At 44.1% G+C, this 23,977-nt stretch overlaps 1 protein-coding gene across 1 annotated transcript; it reads left to right on the forward strand.

Annotated features, from left to right (window-relative positions):
* Positions 1 to 946: 946 nt before the first annotated feature.
* pnrc1 (proline-rich nuclear receptor coactivator 1) lies at positions 947 to 14,460 on the forward strand. Its single transcript, XM_078212483.1, has 3 exons — positions 947 to 2,935; positions 5,110 to 5,521; positions 14,366 to 14,460. Exons 1-3 carry the CDS (start codon positions 2,540 to 2,542, stop codon positions 14,443 to 14,445), a joined length of 888 nt encoding a protein of 295 aa, XP_078068609.1. The 5' UTR covers positions 947 to 2,539; the 3' UTR covers positions 14,446 to 14,460.
* Positions 14,461 to 23,977: the final 9,517 nt, after the last annotated feature.

Here is a 23,977-nt window from a genome sequence, read left to right on the forward strand (position 1 = left end):
CAGAGTCACTACCTGCTCAGGGCTATCTGCAGGAGAATGCTGTAAGTACTAGGTTGTTTGATCATAGAGTGAATGGCTCTTGTCCATCTTAGCTTCTCCCCGCTCACTTTGTGAACCTGTGGGTTCAGCTGTTCAAACTCCAGGATTGTGATTAGGCTGATCGTCAGGAGGTTGAGTGTTTTAATGGAAATTTGGCCTCTTTCGGGGATTCCAGTTTAGTGTCCTACTCAACCGCTAGCACCACTGGGGCGTTCCAGTTAATGTTGCTAGGTATAATGAATTGGCTCGCCAAAAGGTGGGGTCAATCTGCTCCTGAACTTTGGCCAGCCTTTCTGGGTCTGGGTGATAGGGAGACGGTCTTCTGGAAGGGGTCTTTCCTGCATCTGCAGTGTTGCACCATGGTGGGGGTGGTATGTACCAATTTGAATGCAGTAGCAGCTGTGTCAGGTTGCCTTGTAATTCTGCAATGAGGTGGGTGTGTTTGAGATCCAATCTGGTTGGTTGGGTGGTAGACTCCATTACTTTTGGAACACTGCTAACTTCTGGTGGATGACCAACTCTCACCTTTGTAGCTTTTCAACTAGGTGAGGCATCTCATTCTCTATCTACTTGTCTGTTTGGGGACTCCCTTGGTCTCTCTTTAAAAGATGTCTGCCAGTCATACTTAATAATTTGCCTTCCTTCAGGCTTTTTGACTACACAGGGCATCTCCATCACTATCTCCTTCCTTGCTCCGGGACTTCACTGGCCTGTGCTTAACTCTGGAATACTCTGTAAAGTCTATTTTAAATTCTACTGACATTTCCTGGACCCCTTAACTTTACTAGCTTGGCTTTGGCCATGTTACATTCAAAAAGCCAATCAAGCAGGATGACCCTTCCATCCTGACTCGAAACATTGGCTCTATTCTCTCTCAGTAAGAAGTCTCACAACACCAGGTTAAAGTCCAACAGGTTTATTATTCTCCATTGGTGAGGCCGCAGCTGGAATACTGTGTGCAGTATTGGTCCCCTTATTTGCGGAAGGATATATTGGCCTTGGAGGGAGTGCAGAGAAGGTTCACCAGGTTGATACCAGAGATGAGGGGTGTTGATTATGAGGAGAGACTGAGCAGATTGGGTTTGTACTCATTGGAATTTAGAAGGCTGAGGGGGGATCTTATAGAGACATATAAGATAATGAAGGGGCTGGATAGGGTAGAGGTGGAGAGATTCTTTCCACTTAGAAAGGAAGCTAGAACTAGAGGGCACAGCCTCAAAATAAAGGGGGTCAGTTTAGGACACAGTTGAGGAGGAACTTCTTCTCTCAGAGGGTGGTGAATCTCTGGAATTCTCTGCCCCCCGAAGTGGTGGAGGCTACCTCATTGAACATGTTTAAATCACGGATAGATGGATTCCTGATCGGTAAGGGAATTAGGGGTTATAGGGATCAGGCGGGTAAGTGGAACTGATCCACTTCAGATCAGCCATGATCTTATTGAATGGCGGGGCAGGCTCGAGGGGCTAGATGGCCGACTCCTGCTCCTATTTCTTATGTTGTCAGACCGGCTGAGATTTTCCAGCATTTTCTGTTTTTGTTTCAGATTCCTGCATTCGCAGTACTTTTCCTTTATCTTAGGTAATAAATGCGTGTCAACATGCAATAGGGCGTGCATTCCCGGCTCTTGTGGGAAATTCCCGGCTGAAAGAAGTGGAAATTATTGCCACAGCAGCTGAGCCGACAAATAACGTCACTCATCCAACTTTCCATCGGATTCGACTCAAAGGTTTCAGGAAGCTGACGTCACCGCTCGCGCGGCCGGAAAGTCCCGTCACGTGATCGCCCCCTTTCCCTTTCCAACCGTCGTCTTGTCGACAAGAGATGTAAACAAATAGTACCAAAAAAAAACGAAATAAAGCCGACAGACATCTTAACACAGGGTTAGGCGCACTCCAAAGTGCAGCCGAGTGATGGAAATCAGAATCCTGTGCATGTCCCCCGGGTTCCGTTTTCCTTTCCCCTTCCCCCCATTCCAGGTCGATGACATCACCGTTACTAAGGGCCGCCGGGGGGGCGGGCCCCGGTGCTGGTCATGTGATGCAGGCACGGAGCACTGCCATTGGCCAGCGCCCTGAGTGATGACGTGTCGCGGCCGTCTCCTTCTCTCTCTCCCCCCCCCCCCCTCCGGGTTGTTGTGAGGAGAGGAGCGAAGCGCAGATTGAGCTGACTGTTTTGTAAACAGGAGTCGGCTCCTCGGCCTCCCATCTGCTGAGACAAAGGCGATTGTCTGAAGCCGGCGATATATATATATATACAGCGAGATATACAAATATTGGGGTGAGGAGTTAGAGCCGGAACCGGGGAGGATTTACGAGTGAGCGAACAATCGCAGGAAGTCGCTCCAACCCGGCCGCCATTTTCAGCCTTCGAAACTTTTAACCGACGGAGAAAGGCGACGTGTTCTTCTGTTTGTGGAGGCCGCCTACCCGCCCGGAGATTTCTTCCATCCTCTCCACAGTTAACTCGGACCAATATTTAGACGGCGGAGGCTTCCCGTTGCATGGTGACCGCCTCCCCCGCCGGACAACGCACCTCAGATGCTGAGCTCGGGATTTTAGCCACAGGTCGGAAGCGCAGGAGGAGGAGGTGGGACGTGGCGATGCACCCGTTACCTTTGCCCCGACCGCCGTCCGGCCCCTTGCCCGTCAGCGCCTCCAAGACCGTCGCCGCCAGTCGCCACCGTCACCACCAGCCACCGCCGCACCAGCATTCGAGCAAGGCGGCCGCGGTGAGCCGAGGCTGGAAGATCCGTTGCACTTCCTCGGCCGCCTTGCTGCAGAGACACCCGCACGGACGGTCCTCGCTGCAGCCTGGCTCGCGGAGCGGCCCTTCGGCCGATCACACATCGGCGGTGGCGGCCAGCTCTCTGAGCGCCGACGAGTACAAGGACGGGAAGGTAAGAGAGCCCCGGACCTGGAAAGTTCCGTGCGATTTCAAATTCGGTCGGCTTGGGATAACGTGGACTCGTTCATCTCCCCAGGGACTGCGGGGGAGGGGGGCGGTCACAATGCCGGTGGAGAACCGTTAAATGTTTGGATTTGGGAGTTTCCGGTCCTGACTGGCGACCCTTTATCTCCCCAGGGGGAGGGGGTGTTTGGGGAGCAGTGGCAGCCGGGGGAAGGGGCTGTCATTTTGGGGGGGGGGGGAGAGAGTTGGCAGCCGGGGGAGGGGTTGTTGTTGGAGGGAGGGTTGGGGAACAGTTGGGAGGGGGGGGAATGTTTGGGGAAGAGTGGCGGCAGGGGCTGTTGTTGTTGTCGGAAGCCGCGCGGCAGATTCAAACTCGGGCCGTTCTAAAGCGGTTGGGCCGCGCGCGCTCCTCTTTCCCCCCCCCCCCCCAGCGCGCTCCCTTCCGCCACCAATTGCAGGCATTGGCCGCCGGTGACCGCTCTTGGACGTTTTGTCCTGATGCCCCCGGGGTTAACTCCTTGTTAGAAGTCTCACAACACCAGGTTTAAAGTCCAACAGGTTTATTTGGTAGCAAAAGCCACTAGCTTTCGGAGCGCTGCTCCTTCGTCAGGTAAGTGGGAGTTCCTGTTCACAAACAGGGTACATAAAGGCACAAACTCAATTTACAAAATAATGGTTGGAATGCGAGTCTTTACAGCTAATCAAGTCTTAAAGGTGCAGACAATGTGAGTGGAGAGAGCATTAAGCACAGGTTAAAGAGAGGTGAATTGTCTCCAGACAGGACAGTTAGTGAGATTTTGCAAGTCGTGGGGGTTACAGATAGTGTGACATAAAGCCAACATCTCGGTTTAGGCCGTCCTCATGTGTGCAGAACTTGGCTATCAGTCTCTGCTCAGCGACTCTGCGTTGTCGTGTGTAACGAAGGCCGCATTGGAGAACGCTTAACCGAAGATCAGAGGCTGAATGCCCGTGACCGCTGAAGTGTTCCCCCACAGGAAGAGAACACTCCTGCCTGGTGATTGTCGAGCGGTGTTCATTCATTCGTTATTGTAGCATCTGCATGATCTCCCCAATGTACCATGCCTCAGGACATCCTTTCCTGCAGCGTATCAGGTAGACAACGTTGGCCGAGTTGCAAGAGTAGGTACCATGTATCTGGTGGATGGTGGTTTCACGTGAGATGATCCGGCACGTCTTGCAGAGGTTGCTGTGGCAGGGTTGTGTGGTGTCGTGGTCACTGTTCTCCTGAAGGCTGGGTAGTTTGCTGCGGACAGTGGTCTGTTTGAGGTTGCGTGGTTGTTTGAAGGCAAGAAGTGGGGATGGCCTTGGCGAGATGTTCGTCTTCATCAATGACATGCTGAAGGCTCCGGAGTAGATGTCGTAGCATCTCCGCTCCAAGGAAGTACTGAACTCCTTGTTCGCAGGGATTCTTGGCTCTGTGCAAATTTAACCCCTCCACCTTCACTCACTGGATGGCGTGTACCGTGGAAGGGATAAAACAGGAATGGTGCAGGAGCGAGGCGACTTCTTACAAGCTTTGCCCAGCATACCTTCTAATTCTATCTTTTACACTTGTTCTATGCTTCTAAAACGTCATTCTAACTTATACTAAGTGTTTTAATTCGACCTCTTACAGGTTTGGCATTAAGTTGATCTTTCTTGACAACCTAGCTATGACTAACACCATTCTGCACTCTGATTTCCTTCTCTGTGAATGGTGTGCTTTGTATAACGCGCAAGAAACAAAACTTTTCACTATATACTAATACATGTGGCAATAAATCAAACCAAAATGGGAGCTGGTTTCTGTCGAAAAGACTTGCGGCTCATGTTCTTGTGCGTATATTTTTCCAACTTTCCATGAAAGAATGCTGGAAGGGTATTTCCTGAGATCATCGAATCCCTACAGTGTAGAAGGAGGCCATTCGGTCCATCAAGTCTGCACCGAAAACAATCCCGCCCAGGCCCTATTCCTGTAACCCCACGTATTTACCCTGCTAATCCTCTGACACGAGGGGGTGGCCAATCACCTTAACCTGCACATCTTTGGCTATACGGTAGTGTGAGTGGATTAAATCTTTAATTCATACTGAAGCTTTGTTGAAGAGTTGTCGTCTGTGTCTTGCAATCTATTTCATTTCACTTTTTTGTTTTTTGTCTTAGGTGACCAAATCGAATATGGGAAAATCAGATAAAGCAATGGCTCCACAAACACAATTAATGTATAGTGTAAATAAAGCAGAAGAGCACTGCCAACCCTCAAATACCAAGAGAAGAAACAAGCGTAACCTTCAGTTAAGAAAATCTTCAATAAAAAGAAATGAAAACAACCATAGTCAGAATTCTCCCTCTGTTGAACGCTGCAACATTCTCAAAAAAGAGGGGGAAAAGCCGATTATTTATGGAAACAACCCCAAAAATCTAAGATTACTGAAAGTTGGTCTGAAGTCTGTACTGAGTCTTCAAGGAGATCAGAACTATGCTGGACCAAAGTTCAGTGAGCCACCATCTCCAAGTGTTTTGCCTAAGCCACCCAGTCATTGGGTAGGAGCACATGCTGAATATCCTGATGAGAGTAAGGAAATAATGACTGTCCACTTAAAGACTTTACTAAAGGTTGATGCATAATTCAAGAACAGTTCAGCTTAACTTAAACACTGTAATAGAGTCAAATTAAGAATGTTTCGGTCGTGATTCAATTTGTTGCAGCAGAAAGTCCTGCATTTTAGACAATTGTAAATTTCTCATTGTGTTTTTGGGATAACCATATGCAAGTGGTGCTAGTAATGAAGTGGGATTGTGTATATTAGTGTAAACCATGTAATTACTTGTATATTTTCATATACTCAAATTTGAAAGAAATGAATTATAGTTTCATATGAGAATTTGTTGCCTTGTACCAGTTGGTGGGCAGAGTTAAAATTTTATATTTTGTATATAAAAGGGGAAAACTCACGTTAAAAGCTCAAGCATTCCAAGTTATTCATCCTCTGAATGCACGAGCCAGCAGATAGTGTTATGTATACCCCTTTGTATGTTTGACAATCTGCAATGCATTCTTGACAGGAAAAATCTGGACAAAAGATAGAATAATTCAAGCACTGCTTTTAAATGCACTAAATGATACAATGTACCATCAACAAGATGCACTTTCATCTTACTGAGTGTTAAATATATAATGTGAATTTTAACGAATCACCAAATTTAACTAAAGCTCTGGCTGGAGGAGGAGCAAAGTCTAGTCTGTTAGTAAATTGAATACCTCACTGTTAACATACAAGTTTTGTGGGTCCTTTTAAATGTTGTTCTCCAGAATACCTTTCTTAAGCTTTGATAATTTCCCTCACCGATTTGCTCAATCATTACACAAGTTGTATAAAGCCAATAGGAAAGCAAGGGGTTATGTATCTAAAATTTGTCATCTCATCTAAATTTCTTACAGTTCCACTTTTGAAAGTGGGAGCAAACTCAGACTTGCATTCCTGTGTTTAATGTTTGGTTGGACTGTGGCCAGTGTTTTGTGGGTATTTCCCTAAACTTCTGGGACGGTACTGTTGATTGAATAGTTGACATCAGGCTTGGCAAATTGCTCTGGACCAGGATGTGCACAGGATCAATGGCATTTCCTTTTATCAAATCAGTTTTCACTATAGTTAACCAATATTGTACTTTTAGATGAGTAGTGACGTTCAGTATTGCACATCTGAGCTGTGTAGGAAACAACTTGTCTGTTTACAGAACAATCTTCTTGGTCTGAATCTATAAACAATGTAATTCAATCAATGATTTACTGCTACTCCATTTGATAGGGGCTGAATGATGTGGCTGAGTTACCATAAACCAGCATGTCTGAACATATACAAGAACAATTGGTAACTATCTGAAATCCAGTTACTTCCAAAAGAGTGTTTACTATAGTTCTCTCTGGACACCATTTTGGCCATTAATAACTAAAATGCTGGCTCAACGAGCCAAGTATGGAGATGTTTACACTTACATGGGGAAAATTCATTGATCCTGAGTCTTTTTGGGTCTAACTTGGACTGTACAAACTGTCTCCCTGGCTTTTGAGCACTCTTAACCCATACTTTTAAAGATACTGTTGTGAACTCAGTGATTTATATAACTGTTGAAACAAGTCCTGTAAACATACTGGAAATGGTAATTCTACCAAATGTCAAATGAGTAAACACAAGCTGAAACATTTTCTTTTATCCCTATGCAAATCACCAATTATTTACCAATGACTTAGAAAATACACAATTGTTAAATGAGGAATAAAACTGGTATTTTCCAGAAGAAATGCTGACATCCTTGAAGTATAAAGATTTTTGCTGCAACTTTTGTTAACTGTTCCTCTTGTACCCTTACTAAAAATTGGCAAATTTCAAAACCAAAAATAAAATTGATTTGGTCTCCCTAATAATTGCCTTGTTAATTTCAACAAATGTTTTGTGTTCATGTAACAATATTGTCACTTTTTTCCAACAGTGCTCAGCAATGAGGCTGGATCAGTCATTGATACTGGATGTGTTGAATAGACTAGCCATATTTTTCAACACAATTTATTTCTGTGAAACTCTGCGGGCTTTGTAGATGGCAGGAGAATACTTTTGAGAATGGATGGGTGTTAGTTTAAGTTTTGTGTACTATTTTTCAAGAATTTACAATGGAGTACAGGTTAAGACTTGAAGCAAGTCCTTTGTTTTGCTTCTCTATCCTCTCTGCATCAAGGTAACAAAAGCAGTTCTCCTCCCTCTATTCCTTTTGAAAGACTGTTGTTAGCCACCTGTATGTACTTCCAAAATTTCCAAAGCCCTTTAAAATAATCAAGTGTTGTAATGCCGGAAGAAGGCTTTTGGCAGCTTCATAAACAACCCTGCCTCACTTAGTATATTCCATTCCATTTTTGCTCTTATATTTTGCTATCTTCCCCTTTTGTGCATCAATATGCTTTTCACAACCATGCATGTGGCAGAGTTCAACTTTAACCATTCAGTAAAAATGTCCTTAATTACTTTTTAAATTTGTTATTGAGTAAATTCATGATCCCCCTAGTCTTGGACTCCCTACAAAACTAATGTGGAAACGTCTCTACATCTACCCAGTCAAATTATTTTGCAAGGTTAGTGGGTCACCACCCAGTCTTTCCTAGAAAGAGTTTAGCTTTTGAATTCTTGCATCATCCTTAAATCATTATTTTTACATCTCACCAATGGTATATCCTTTTTGTAATTTCCAGGATTTTTATTCATATTTCAGAGGCAGCAAAAGTTTAATGTTAAGGATTGCAATCCATTCAACAGCTTTAGCTGAAAGCATGAATGGCAGTGAAGCTACCAGGAATATCTTGACCGAAGTTCAGGGCAATGGCCTGATGTTTTTATTGTTTCATGGGTTGTAGGCCTCACTGGCAAGATAAGTGTTTGTTGCCTTTGAACTGAGTGGTTTGCAATTTCAGCAGGCAGTTGAGTCAACCACATTGCTAAGAGTCTGGAGTCACATGACCAGACTAGCAGGTTTCCTTCCCTAAAAGACATTCGTAAACCAGATGGGTTTTTACAACAATTGATAGTTTCATGGTCATCATTACTGAGACTAGTTTTATATTCCAGATTTATTAATTGAATTTAAATTCCACCAGCTGTTGTAGTGAGATGCCCACAGTTATGAGAAGCAAGTGGCTAGCTAGGTCTTCCGTTGCCCATCAAGTGGTCAAGCGTTGTCCAGATTTTCCATAGAAAGTTGAAATCTGGGACTTCATCCAATGGGAACTTGTAACTAATATGAATGGTGATATTTGCAGTCTCCAAGAGGGAGTGCACCATCAAGAGGTGGGGCTTTCATCAATTTATATGGTGTTGAGTGTACTCCAATGGGATTGAGATTTCCAACAAAGATGGGAGTTTTTTTTTGAGACATTGCGTAAACGTACGTTCTTCGTAAACATCAGGAGGTTCAATTTGCGCTAGCATAAGAAGTCTCTCGAGCTTTGTTGGTCTCAATGTCTCAAAATTAATAATCATGACTTCCCAGAGGTGGATTAGCCTAACATCTATTATTGGAATAAATTATTGAGGAAGTAATAGCAGTAGATTTGAAAAAGTATAATCTATTCAGCATAGCTTCATGAAAGGGAAATCATGTCTAAATTTTTCGAGCAAGTCTCAAGCAGAGTGGATAGAGGGGAACCAAATGTACTGTGTCCAAATTTACAGATGACAAATAGGTGGAAAGGCAAGTTGCAAGAGGGATACAAACAGTTTACACAGATATTAATAGGTTAAGTTGGCAAATGGAGTATAATGCGAAAATCTGAAGTTCAGATTGGCAGGTTGGTTAAGAAGGTTAAGGCTCATGGTATACAAGGAGAAGTGGCTAGATGGGTGGAGAACTGTCTTGGCCATAGGAGACAGAGGGTAGTGGCCGAAGGGTCTTTTTCCGGCTGGAGGTCTGTGACCAGTGGTGTTCCGCAGGGCTCTGTACTGGGACCTCTGCTATTTGTGATATATATAAATGATTTGGAAGAAGGTGTAACTGGTGTAATCAGCAAGTTTGCGGATGACACGAAGATGGCTGGAATTGCGGATAGCGAAGAGCATTGTCGGGCAATACAGCAGGATATAGATAGGCTGGAAAATTGGGCAGAGAGGTGGCAGATGGAGTTTAATCCGGATAAATGCGAAGTGATGCATTTTGGAAGAAATAATGTAGGGAGGAGTTATACAATAAATGGCAGAGTCATCAGGAGTATAGAAACACAGAGGGACCTAGGTGTGCAAGTCCACAAATCCTTGAAGGTGGCAACACAGGTGGAGAAGGTGGTGAAGAAGGCATATGGTATGCTTGCCTTTATAGGACGGGGTATAGAGTATAAAAGCTGGAGTCTGATGATGCAGCTGTATAGAACGCTGGTTAGGCCACATTTGGAGTACTGCGTCCAGTTCTGGTCGCCGCACTACCAGAAGGACGTGGAGGCATTGGAGAGAGTGCAGAGAAGGTTTACCAGGATGTTGCCTGGTATGGAGGGTCTTAGCTATGAGGAGAGATTGGGTAGACTGGGGTTGTTCTCCTTGGAAAGATGGAGAATGAGGGGAGATCTAATAGAGGTATACAAGATTATGAAGGGTATAGATAGGGTGAACAGTGGGAAGCTTTTTCCCAGGTCGGAGGTGACGATCACGAGGGGTCACGGGCTCAATCTGAGAGTGGTGAAGTATAACTCAGACATCAGAGGGACGTTTTTTACACAGGGTGGTGGGGGCCTGGAATGCGCTGCCAAGTAGGGTGGTGGAGGCAGGCATGCTGACATCGTTTAAGACTTACGTGGATAGTCACATGAGCAGCCTGGGAATGGAGGGATGCAAATGATTGGTCTAGTTGGACCAAGGAGCGGCACAGGCTTGGAGGGCCGAAGGGCCTGTTTCCTGTGCTGTACTGTTCTTTGTTCTTTGTTCATTTTGAAAGGGAGAAAAAAAGAATATTGTGCAGCAAGTAATCAGGAAAGCTAATGGCATGTTAACCCTTATTTCAAGGTGGTTGGGATATAAAAGTAGGAAAGTCTTGCTGCAAATTTACAAGGTACTGGTGAGACCACATCTGGAGTAGTTTTGGTCCCTTTAAGGAAAGAGGCAGTTCAGTGAAAGTTCACTAAGAGGAACCTGGTATGGAGGGATTGTCTTATAAGGAAAGGTTAAGTAAGTTAGGGCTACTCATAATTTAGAAGAATGAGAGGTGATCTCATGAAACATATAGGTTTCTTAAGGGTCTTGACAGGGTAAATGCAGAGAGAATATTTCCCCTCATGGGAGAATCTAAGACCAGAGGACGTAGTCTCAGAATAAAGGGTTGCCAATTTAAGACTGAGATGAGTTTCTTCTGAGGGTTGAGGGTCTTTGGAGCTTCTTGCCACAGAGCTGTAGGGGCAAAGTCCTTGTGTATACTTAGGGCTGAGGTACATTTTTGATCAGTAAGGGAATCGAGGGTTACAGATAAAGGGCAGTGTAATGATTCTAGAAGCTTGACTGGAAAGCAACATCGTTTATTACAAAATGCAAAGTAAAACCACTATCCTGGTGTACACATACCAGTCACTGTCTGGGACTATAGTTCAGCAAGCCCAGTCCTGGACCTGCCTTATAAAAAGCTTAGGCTTCATATGTTTCATATGAAGCAATTTTTAAAAGCGGCATCTCGGCCTTTTGGCTAAGATGCAAATGAGCTCAAGTCTTGGAGGAGGATCCTCCCCCTTCTCCAATCAGCTTGACTCATGTAGATCAGGCCCAGGACAGGGTGGTTTTGGTCTCCCGTCCTGTCTTGTCAGCCTGGATCTGAAATGTCTCAACTTGTTGAGACTCTGAATTGGATTTCATTTGATTGAATTGGAAAAGTATATATAAAAAAAAGCTTAGATGATGAGTTTCAGCTGGAGAGGCCACTGCCTCTAATATTCAGAGCCCCAGCAGGAGATTAATCAGTGCTTCCCCATGGACCTCATGGGAGTTAACACAGGCATGAAAGGAAACGTGAGGAATGTCGAATCAGGCATGATCCTATTAAATGGCAGAGCAGAATTGAGGGGATGAATGGCCTACTCCTGTTCTTGTTTCCTATGGCCTGATATCGGCATTGTGTGGCAACTCCTGAGTCGGGTTAAGCAGGCTAAGTAAAGTAGCAATGGCTGTGCTGTCCCAGGTGATACTTGCCAGTTACTATTCAAGAGTGTTGCCAAAGTATTTTGGTGTTGGGTTATAGATGAATAATGCACCGCAGAACTGATATTCCCTGTTCTTCGCACTCTTCAGTTGGAAGGGTGAAATGACAGTCTTTGTAATGTTTGTGAAGTTTGCTTCCAGAGAACATTGATCTTTCGTGGGTTCTGTGTTCTTAAATTGCTTAGCTTGGCCCTGGCTTTCCAGGCTATCAACATATGTGAAGATCCATGATTTTGTAGGAGATATGCAGGTAACAGCTGTAGTCTCACCAAAGTTCTATATAAGTGTCACAGAATGTGTTTCATTGTTGTCCATGATCAAAGGGTTCTAATGTGTGAGGTCCGTGTATTTTCTTATCCTCAAAATGATTTGTCCCGATTTAAATGTTTTCAGAAGCAAGCATTCGTGAATTTAAAAATAAGACTTCTTTCACACATTTGCCCAGTGGTTTAAAACAACACATCTCACAAACAGATTAGGTACAGATGAAGGAAAAAAACACTACTACAATCAGTCTTTTTCATAGCAGACCTGCAGTTTCTTAGATTCGATACTTTAGCTGGAGAAGACGTCTTGTAAAAGCAGAGGATTCTCCGTAAGCTGCAAGGCTGCTTGTAATTGAATTGCCAGATCAGCTCACAGGCAAACCTGAAGTTGGGACAGGTTGGTTGGGGGAGAGGCCTCCCACTTTTAAGGTATAGCTGTTTTACCTTGGCTACATAGCTATTTTACAGCTGATCTGATGCTATTTCTGCCTCTGAACAGCTTCTGTTGTTTTAAAAGCAGATAATGAACATGTGACCGGACACAAGTCCAAAATCCTTTTCCAGATAAGGGGGTGTGTTAGACCAGTTGTGGTTTTTTCGCTCCCAAGTGTTTAAGACAGCCATGTTTGTGTGGGATGAGGAGCCAACACAAGTCAATGAGATAAATTTCATATTCTTCTGACATAGTTCATAGTGAAGCAGAACACTGAGTTGGCTGATTATAGTCCTGTTTGTAGACGTTCCATCCTTCTAAAGGGTTCTGTGAATTTCACAAGTGACTGTGATTGTCCATATTCAGTAATTGCTTGAGTTTCAAGTCTGTCTGGAGTTGAATAACACCAAGAGTGATATAACATACTGCTAGTTTCAGCGTCAATTTTTAAAATATAGCTTTAAATGGAATTTGAATTCAATAAAAAATATCTGGAATTAAGATTCTAACGATGACCATGAAACCATTGTCGATTGTCAGAAAAACCCATCTGGTTCACTAACGTCCTTTAGGGAAGGAAATCTGCCGTCCTTACCTGGTCTAGGCTATATGTGACTCCATAGCCACACCAATGTGGTTGACTCTCAACTGCCTTCTGAAACAGCCCAGCAAGCCATTCAGTTTTAAGGGCAACTAGGGATGAGCAATAACTGCTGGCTAGCCAGTGATGCCCATGACCCACGAATGAATTTTTTAAAAAATTACCTGGTAGTTAGCCGGGCACTTTAATAAACAGTGCTGGCTCATTGGCAGTTAGTCCCACTTCTCTGGTCTTTCCCCATAGCCCTTTTAATTTTTTGAAATATTTATCCTTTTTGAAAGTTAGCATTAAATTTGCTTTCACCACCCCTTCAGGCAGTGCATTCCAGATCATAAGAACTTGCTGCCTTGACTCTGGCTATTTAGGTAATCATCTTTAATTTTTGCTTTTGGTTCAGCTCATTTATAAATGTCTGATTATGCTACTGTAAAAAATTGTGGAAGAATTGTGTACAAGAATGGCCAGCACTTGCTCACTTTTGCATCCCTTGAGAAGAAAATATGGAGGAGAATCATACCTCCCACAAACAAACACCTGAGCTTCTGAAGATACATATTTTTTAAAGATTTTGTTGTAATAAATATCTTTCTGGATATATCAATGCAAACGAAAATTCAGTTTTAAGGGCAACTAGGGATGAGCATTTCACATAAATACTAAGGCCAGGATTTTGTTGAGTCAGTAAGGGTCTTGCCCATCAGTTGGAGAACCAGTGTGGGTGGGGGGTTCTCTGTCAGTTTGCGAGGCACACCAGAAGAAATCAAATGCCCTTCAGATACTTAATTGGCCACTGTCTGCTCTTTACTGCAATTGAGGCCCCCAGCTGTGGATGTCCTGCTTGCTGAGACCTACTGGCTAATCAGAGGCCAGATGCTGCCTCATGCTTCCAGGGCCAGCGGAAGCGATGGCTGCTGGTAGCACTGCACCCACCAAGACCCAGAACACGGAGGGCCACAGGTGAATAAAGGTGGGATGGGCATGGGGACAAGGGCAGGCTTTCAATGGCTGGGTCCCTCAATGGAGCAGACCTAGATTTGCTGGGCAGCTTTCAGAGGGTGTGGGAGATCCATGCAGTCTCCATTTACTTCCTGAGCCACCACTAAACTGCAGTTGACTTGGGGATTATGGGTGTCAATCAGTTCATTAATGAGAGGTGGCCAGAAATCCCACATCAGTCTCTTCCGGCCTCCAACTTAATCTGGGAAGCTTTTCCAGCTGCTGGAAGGCTGAGACCAAGCATCTCCCATGATTAAGTGGGCTCTGCTGACCTGGTTCCTGCTGTAAGCTGCTGCTTAAAATCCAGCCCTAAATTTCTATTCATAGAAAATTGAGTTTGAAGCTCACTGGTGAAAGTTAGAGAACTGTCACATATCAGCTAACATGTTTTTTTTTGCATATTGCTCAGGATTTCAAGAGAAGTCCCAGAACGGTTTCCCCAGGAACGAGAGCACTTTTGAAATGGAATCCAGCTTCATGGAGAGTTAAATGGAAGTTGTTAAGGAAAATAATCATTTGCCACCAAAAAGGAACTGAAGCTTTTTGGTTGCAGCCTTAAGATTGATGGAGATATGGGAATTCCATTTGAGATCTGGAGGCAATAATAAGGCTAAGATGTCAGCGCATTAAGAATGTCAACAGGTGAAGGAGAATGAAATGTAAAATCATCAGCACAAAATGCTGCAGGTTTCCAAGCGATGTGAAGAAACTCCAAGGAAACTCAATTACATTGACTTTTCTTTTGCTCATGTTAGTAAATGAAGGAAGCTATTTTCACAAGCACGGATAAGTCAAAGATTTAGTGATTCAGTTACTAGACCGCAAGAGGAATTAAGGATTTGTACATTGAGGGAATACATTCTGAAGGAAGTTAATGTACATTGAATAAAATAATCAACAAACAGCTGGACGATAAGTGAAAAAGGTCATTGATACAAAGAAAACAAAGTGGGTGACAGGATTCCTGCGATCATGGAAAACAATCAAAGGCTAAGCCATCAACTACAGACAAAGTAATTTTTTGCAACAAAAAAGAAAATGCTGGAAAATCTCAGCAGGTCTGATAGCATTGGTGGCATAGTGGTTAGCACTGTTGCCTCACAGTGCCAGGGACCTGGGTTCAATTCCCAGCTTTGGTCACTGTCTGTGTGGAGTTTGCACATTCTCCCCGTGTCTGCATGGGTTTCCTCCCAGTCCTCCAGTTTCCTCCCACAGTCCAAAGATGTGCAGGTTCGGTGCATTGGCCATGTTAAGTTCTCCCTCAGTGAACCTGAACAGGCGCCGGAGTGTGGCGACTAGGGGATTTTCACAGTAACTTCATTACAGTGTGAATGTAAGCCTATGTGTGATTAATAAATAAACTTTAATCTGTGGGGAGAGAATACAGCCAATGTTTCGAGACTAGATGACTCTTTGTCTGCACGGCTCTGACAAAGGGTCATCTAGACTTGAAACGTTGGCTCTATTCTCTCCTCACAGATGTTGTCAGACCTGCTGAGATTTTCCAGCATTTTCTGTTTTTGTTTCAGATTCCAGCATCCACTGTATTTTGCTTTCATCAAAGTAATTTTTCGTTCTAGGATTATCTCCCAATATTTCAGACATTCACCTCCTGTTCACTTGATCCCACTAAACTTCAGCCTGTCTACGGCCCTTGATATGGTTGACTGTGCCATCCTCTTCCAATACCAACCCAACTGGGTGGGACCTTGCTCACCAGGTTGCATTTTTATCTATCTAATTGTAACCAATGAATCACAAGCAATGGCTTTTCTTCCTGAACCCATATGCTTACCTCTGGTGACCCTCAGCAACATCACCTGAAAGGCCAGCATTTGGTTGCATATCTATGCTGACAGCATCCAGCACTATCTCACCATCACCCGCATTGACTCCTCTGCTGTTGCTAAATTATCAGACTACTTATCACACATCTGCACTGGATGAGCAGAAATTTCCTCCAATTAAATATTGGGAAGAGTGAACCCGCTGAAACTGTCATCCATGCCTTCGATTTCTCCAAACTTGACAATTCCAACACATTACTGGCTGCTCTCCCACATTCTACCGTTCCTTTAACTCAAGGTCATGCTAAACTGTTCACTCACACTAAGTCCTGTCCTCCTATCACCCTTGTGCTTATTTTGGCTCTCGGTCAAGTAACGTGTTGATCTTAACATTTTCATCCTTGGTTTTAAATTACTTGCTGACCTGCCAATACATCCCTCCCCCTCCCACCCCTTTCATTCTTAGGATGAGAGAATTACTGGCAAAGCCAACATTTATTATCATTCCTTAGTTGCTCTCGAACAGGTGGTGGTCAACTTCTTTCTCGAACTATTACAATTGTTGCGGTGTTGGTACAGCCTCAATGCTGTTGGGGAGAGAGTTCAAGGAACTTGGCCCAGTGACAGGAAGGAACAACAATATAACTCCAAGTCATAATCATATGTGACTTGGAGGAGAACCTGGAGATGGTGGCATTTCCATGCATCTGCTTCCATTGTCCAACAAGGTGGCAGAGGTCACGTTTGGATGTTTTGTCTATGAAGACTCGGAGAGTTGCTGCAGAGCATCTTGTAGATGGTACACAGTGCTGCCACTGTACACCCAGTGGTGGAGGGAGTAAATGTTTAAGGCGGTGGATAGTGTCAAGCAATCAGGTTGCTTTGTTTTGGACAGTATCAAGCATCTTGATTGTTTACCCGAAAAGAAAACTCCCTCCTGCCCACCTTTTGAAGAAAGTTTTGAAAAACGGGCTGACCATTCTTGGAGCTGCACTCATCAAGGAAACAATTCCAGGTAGAGTATGCTACAGACCTCCAGCAGAATAAAAGACGACAACAGTGAAGATATGATGAGGTTTTTAAAAAATAAATTGTAATAACGGGTAGCTTTAATAAACCCAATATTATATGGTAAACTCCAAATAGAAGTTTGGTGACTGACATAGGCTGTCGAATACAACACCGCTTTTTAATAGAATTGTGCATTTTACCGGGGATTGCAATCTCAATTTGTAAGTAATGGAAGTGCTGGGAACGAAGGATCATAATACCATCAAGGTTAAGATCATCTGGACTCTGCTGAATGTCTGGAACGTCCTGCCTGGAGAGGTGGTAGGAGCAGATACGATAGCGGCATTTAAGCGACAACTAGATGAATACATGAATAGGATGGGAATGGAAGGGTATGGGCTCCATCAGTGCATACGGTTTTAGTTTAGGCAGGCATCATGATCGGCATAGGCTTGGAGGGCTGAAGGGCCTGTTCCTTTATTCTTTGGTGATACCAAGGGCGAAAACAGAACTGTGGGATTTTAAAAAGCAACTTCAATAATAGAAGACAAAAAGAAATATGTTGTTAAAAAAAGCTGTTGAAAAATGGAAAACATCGCAAGTTATAATATGCAGGAAATCTATGCTAAAGAAAGATAAATGTAAATTAAACAAGCAAGGGTAGAAATTCCAATTAGAAGAAAGACTTACCATGCAATGTTTACAGAGAAAGGGGAGAGCAAGAATTTTGGTAGGAATAGAAAATCATTTTAAAATCAGTTTTAAATTTAAGTGTGCAAAAGAGGCACTAGCAAGCATCAGAGCAAAGGACATGAGTACAATAATAAAACTTTCATTCCAGTATTATGTAAAAGAGCAAAGCATGGAATAATTTAAGAGTAAGGGGGAAAAAGTCAGTCGCACCAGGAAAGGAAATGTTAGTTTGCTGTGCAACCTCTGACCTCTAATGAGTTTCCTGGAATATTCTTAAATAGAAGGACTGTTCTTCAAATAGATCCAAGGAAGTGACTCTGAGTCTGCACATCCTATATTGGATAAGGCCAATGATAAGTATCTCCTATAATCCCCATGCAGCTAAGTAGCCCTTCAGTGGCTCTAAGAGACCAATACTGCTTTTTTTAAACTGGTGGCTTGGTGCCCATTAGTGTCAGGGGGATTAGCAGGATGAATGTGTGGAGTTGCGGGGATAGTACCTGGGTGGGTTGTTGTCGGTGCAGGCTTCATAGGCCAAATGGCCTCCTTCTGTACTATGTGGGATTCTATGATTCTAAGTTAGAATGATCAGTTTTTGATTTGTTGGCTTTGTTCTCTATAACTTCCTGTTGTGTGAGGAGTAGGAGAATCAATCTCAGTCCCTGTTCCTGATTCATGTCAAGCGACCCCAGCAGGTGTAACCTAAATTAATAGATTGAACAGTGATGCCTTTTAAATAGCCCAATGACTTTCACTGCTAGATGAATTAGTTATTGTAGGTCTGTGGTTGCTGTGTTACCAGAACCTGCGCTTTCAAAAAGGAAAACCAGAAATTAGGGAGAAAACAAAGCTTTCAAACAGTTCCCAAGGTGTGTATTTTGCTATTTACACTGAATTTGTCACCATATCATTCTCCAAATCCAAATTTACAAAAATGTATGTTGTTATGAGGGGACAATTCAACATATCATAAAATCATGGAACCTTGCAGCACAGCGGGAGGCCATTCAGCCTATCATGATTGTGCCGGCCCTCTGACCAACAGTTACACTTAGTCACACAGCCCCATTTTCCTGTCTGTAATATATATGTTTGCTTTGAGCAGTGAGCATGGAAGTTGACTAATTTGTTGTCAAGATCAATATTGTGGCCCTCTAGTAGTGCTAGTTTAGCAAATATTTTGTTTGTTTATCAACTTATTGACCGGAATTTTCCTAGGCACTTGAAGTCAGGTTTGGAAGTGAATGGGCCAGGAGAGGTCTTTAAATGCATCATGCTGGCATCCTGACATCTTATAGAATCACAGAAATTTATAGCACGTAAGGAAGACCATTCAGCCCATTGCATCCATGCCGACCAACAAGATGCCATCCAGCCTAATTCCACGGAAGCAATCCAATCCACTTCTGCTCCTGTGTGCCTGCAGTTGACCCCAGGCTGATCGCTGAGTGGTGGAAAAGACCCCCTTCCATCCTATGGCAGGAGTGTGGGGGAAGTAATGGACTTGAGGGGGGAGGGATATTATGATGACCACGGGGGATCGTCAATAGATAGGACCTCCCTTATTTAGTGGAGGCTCGCCCAAAAGGGAAGGAGCAGCAGGGGGAGGGGGGGGTTTAAAGCAAGCTGACTCCAGTCAGGCCAGCAGTTAAAAAACCCGGAGCTGACCTATTCTCTGTAGCTGCTGGACAGCGTTCAAAACACACTGCAAATAAAGACTGATTGGTGACAGAAGACTGGCCTCAAAGACACATATATCAGACTCCTATTCATAGGCTACAGCTCAGCCTTTAACACCATTATTCTTACAAAACTCATCTCCAAACTTCGTAGCCTCGGACTTGGCTCCTCCCTCTGCGACTGGATCCTAGACTTCCTAACCCACAGACCGCAGTCAATAAGGATAAGCAACAACACCTCCTCCACAATCATCCTCAACACCGGTGCTCCACAAGACTGTGTCCTCAGCCCCTTATTATACTCCTTATACACCTATGATTGTACGGCCAAATTCCCCTCCAACTCGAATTTCAAGTTTGCTGATGACACCACCGTTGTGGGTCGGATCTCAAAGAATGACGAGACCGAGTACAGGAAAGAGATAACGTTTGTTTATTAGTCACAAGTAGACTTTCATTAACACTGCAATGAAGTTACTGTGAAAATCCCCTAGTTGCCACACTCCGGCACCTGTTTGAGTACATTGAGGGAGAATTTAGCATAGCCAATCCACCTAATCAGCACTAGAGAATATGGTGAACTGGTACAACGACAATAACCTCTTCCTCAATGTCACCAAAATGAAGGAGATGGTCATCGACTTCAGGGAGCGCAGTGGAGGACATGCCCCTGTCTACATCAATGGGGACAAAGTAGAAATGGTCAAGAGCTTCGAGTTTTTAGGTGTCCATATCACCAACAACCTGTCCTGGTCCCTCCATGCCGACACTATAGTTAAGAAAGCACAGCAATGCCTCTACTTTCTCAGCAGACTAAGGAAATTTGGCATGTCCACTACAATTCTCACCAACTTCTACAGAAGCACCATAGAAACATTCTTTCCGGTTGTATCACAGCTTGGTATAACTCCTGCTCTGTCCAAGACCACATAAACTATAAAGGGTCGTGAATGAAGCCCAGTCCATTACTCAAATCAGCCTCCCATCCATTGACACTTCTACACATCCTGCTGCCTCAGAAAAGCAGCCAGCATAATCAAGGAACCCATGTATCCTGGACATATTCTCTTCCACCTTCTTCCGTCAGGAAAAAGATACAAATGTCTGAGGTCACCTACCAACCAACTCAAAAACAGTTTCTTCCCTGCTGCCATCAGACTTTTGAATGGACCTACCTCGAATTAAGTTGATCTTCCTCTACACCCTAGCTATGACTGTAACAGTACATTCTGCACTCTCTCCTTTCCTTCCCTATGTATGATATGGTTTGTCTGAATAGCGCACAAGTAACAATATTTTTCACTGTATACAAGTACACGTGGCAATAATAAATCAAATCAAAATCGTCAGTAAGATTGTTACAGTGAGCATCATTTAATACCAAATTCCTCAAGCCCCATAACCCTCTGACATATCTGCGCTTTTCCAAATTCTAGCCTCTTGGGTATCCCTAATTTTTAAAATTGCTCCAATATTGGCGGCTGTCATTTGAGCTGCCCATATCCCAAGCTCCAGAACTCCCTTCTTAAACCTTTCTGCCACTGTACCTCTTTCTCCTCCTTTAAGATCCTCTTGAAAACCAATCTCTTTGTCGTATGAGGAAAGGTTGAGGACTCTGGGTCTGTACTCGTTGGAGTTTAGAAGAATGAGGGGGGGATTTTATTGAAACTTACAGGATACTGCGAGGCCTGGATAGAGTGGACGTGGAGAGGAAAAATTAGACCCAGAGGGCACAATCTCAGGCTGAAGGGATGATCCTTTAGAACAGAGATGAGGAGGAATTTCTTCAGCCAGAGAGTGGTGAATCTGTGGAACTCTTTGCTACAGAAGGCTGTGGATGCCAGGTCATTGAGTGTCTTTTAGACAGAGATAGATAGGTTCCTGATTAGTAAGGAGATCAGGGGTTATGGGGAAAAGGCAGGAAAATGGGTATGAGAAAAATATCAGTCATAATTGAATGGTGGAGTAGACTCAGTGGGCCAAGTGGCCTAATTTCTGCTCCTATGTCTTATGGTCTTATGATCCAAGATGTTTGTCATCTGTCCAAATAACTCCACGTGTAACTGAATGTCATATTTTGTTTGATAATATTCCTGTGGGACACTTTACTATGTTTAAAGCCACTATACAGTTAAATCACGATGAGTCAAACCCTGATACACAATTCCGTTTATGTCAAAGTTGCAACCATTCCTGCCAGCAAATCCCACAGAATGACACCCATGATGAGTTGACATTCCACACTGATAACTGGTTTACTGGGGTTATATGACAAACTTAAATAAGTTCAGCTAGTCCAATCAATGGAGTTCAATCACACAAAGTGTGAAATCATGGAAAGTTGGGCAAACCATCATTTGACATTGAGATTTCCCTGTGAAAGAACATGCAAAGCTTGTGGGTATAGCTAAACCTGTGAGAAAGTTAAATGTGTTGTTGAATGGAGAGAAGGTGAAGTTGATGCAGCAAGTGGAAAACTGGTGCGAAACAGAAAGCAGAGATTGTGAAGGAGTAGGAGATTCCACTGTTGAGTTTGTCCATCATTATGAAAAACAAGGCGAAGGGTTTCTGGGAACCATTGGTCAAGATTTCATTCCCTCCAGCAAGGAAAAAGATGAGAAGGGCTGCTGATCCCAACACTGAAGAAGCTCTGCTAAAATGGTTCAACACAGTAAGAAGTCTCACAACACCAGGTTAAAGTCCAACAGGTTTATTTGGTAGCAAATACCATAAGCTTTCGGAGCACAGCTCCTTCGTCAGATGGAGTGGATATCTGTTCTCAAACAGTGCAAACAGACACAGAAATCAAATTACAGAATACTGATTAGAATGCAAATCTCTACAGCCAGCCAGGTCTTAAATGTACAGACAATGTGGGTGGAGGGAGCATTCAACACAGGTTAAAGAGATGTGTATTGTCTCCAGACAGAACAGCTAGTGAAATTCTGCAAGTCCAGGAGGCAAGCTCTGGGAGTTACTGATAATGTGACATAAATCCAACATCCCGGTTTAGGCCGTCCTCATGTGTGCGGAACTTGGCTATCAGTTTTTGCTCAGCGACTCTGCGCTGTCGTGTGTCGTGAAGGCCGCCTTGGAGAACGCTTACCTGAGGATCCAAGGCTGAATGCCCGTGACTGCTGAAGTGCTCCCCCACAGGAGGAGAACAGTCTTGCCTGGTGATTGTCGAGCGGTGTTCATTCATCCGTTGTCGTAGCGTCTGCATGGTTTCCCCAATGTACCATGCCTCGGGACATCCTTTCTTGCAGCGTATCACACAACCCTGCCACAGCAACCTCTGCAAGACGTGCCGGATCATCGACACGGATGCCATCATCTCACATGAGAACACCATCTACCAGGTACACGGTACCTACTCTTGCAACTCGGCCAACGTTGTCTACCTGCAAGAAAGGATGTCCCGAGGCATGGTACATTGGGGAAACCATGCAGACGCTACGACAACGGATGATTATCAGTAACCCCCAGAGCTTGCCTCCTGGACTTGCAGAATTTCACTAGCTGTTCTGTCTGGAGACAATACACATCTCTTTAACCTGTGTTGAATGCTCCCTCCACCCACATTGTCTGTACATTTAAGACCTGGCTGGCTGTAGAGATTTGCATTCTAATCAGTATTCTGTAATTTGATTTCTGTGTCTGTTTGCACTGTTTGAGAACAGATATCCACTCCATCTGACGAAGGAGCTGTGCTCCGAAAGCTTATGGTATTTGCTACCAAATAAACCTGTGGGACTTTAACCTGGTGTTGTGAGACTTCTTACTGTGCTTACCCCAGTCCAACGCCGGCATCTCCACAAAATGGTTCAAGGCAGCTCGAGAAAGAGATGTTTCATCCCCCGCCTAATCCTGCAGGATTTCCAGGCTGCCCTGGAAAAGAAACTGGGCTTCAAGATGAGGCATGCTATTAATTTTTTGCACAGTAACTGGGGATGAGGCAATTATGGCAGCAATGACAGATTGGCTCCAAGATGGTCTCGCATTTGTCTTGAATGAGCATGCAAAACAATATATTTTAACGCAGCTGAAACCAGACTGTTTTACCAGCTTTTGCCAGAGTGCTCTTTGATATTTCAAGTTGAGACAGGTAATAGTGGAAAGTGGAGTAAGGAATGTATCACTGCTGTGATCTGCACAACATGGATGACACAATAAACTGCTGCTTGCAATAGGAATGTCTAAGAAGCCACGTTGCTTTGCAAATGTCAAGACACTACCCACACAGTACAATATTGTCTTTTGGCATCTTTGATGGATCTCCTTAGATCGTATCTGGCTTTCTTGTATAGTTCAGTGTCACCTGACTTGAACGCCTTAGACCTGGACTTCAGTAAGCAGTGGATATCCCTGTTCATCCATATCGGACCAAGTTAGAGTCCCAGGCTAGCCACACCGACCCCCGCCGACTATGGCAAGGTCTGCAAGACATAACAGGCTACAAGATGAAGGCATGTTAAATCGCTGGCTCCAACACACTCCTCCCTGATGAGCTCAATGCATTCTACGCCCGTTTTGAGCAAGAGGTCAGCGAGAGCATGCCCTCCACCCTGGAAGAACCTGTATCTGGGGTCACCATTGCAGATGTCAGAGCAGCTTTCTTGAAGGTCAACCCACAGAAAGCAACTGGCCTGGATGGGGTACCGGGACATGCACTCAGATCCTGCATGGATCAGCTGGCAGGGGGTATTCACAGACATCTTCAATCTCTCTTTCCAACAATCTGAGGTCCCTATCTGCTTCAAGAACACGACCATCATCCCAGTACCTAAGAAAAACCAAGCAGCGAGCCTTAATGACTATCGGCCGGTGGCTCTGACATCCATCATTATGAAG

Source organism: Mustelus asterias, chromosome 5, assembly GCF_964213995.1.
Source record: "Mustelus asterias chromosome 5, sMusAst1.hap1.1, whole genome shotgun sequence".
NCBI classification, from domain to species: domain Eukaryota; kingdom Metazoa; phylum Chordata; class Chondrichthyes; order Carcharhiniformes; family Triakidae; genus Mustelus; species Mustelus asterias.

Coding starts and splice junctions, on each gene's coding strand:
- pnrc1 (XM_078212483.1), top strand. CDS start 2,540: ATGGTGACCGCCTCCCCCGCCGGACAACGCACCTCAGATGCTGAGCTC. Junction 2,936..5,109: donor ACGAGTACAAGGACGGGAAG/GTAAGAGAGCCC, acceptor TTTTTGTCTTAG/GTGACCAAATCGAATATGGG. Junction 5,522..14,365: donor TGCTGAATATCCTGATGAGA/GTAAGGAAATAA, acceptor CATATTGCTCAG/GATTTCAAGAGAAGTCCCAG.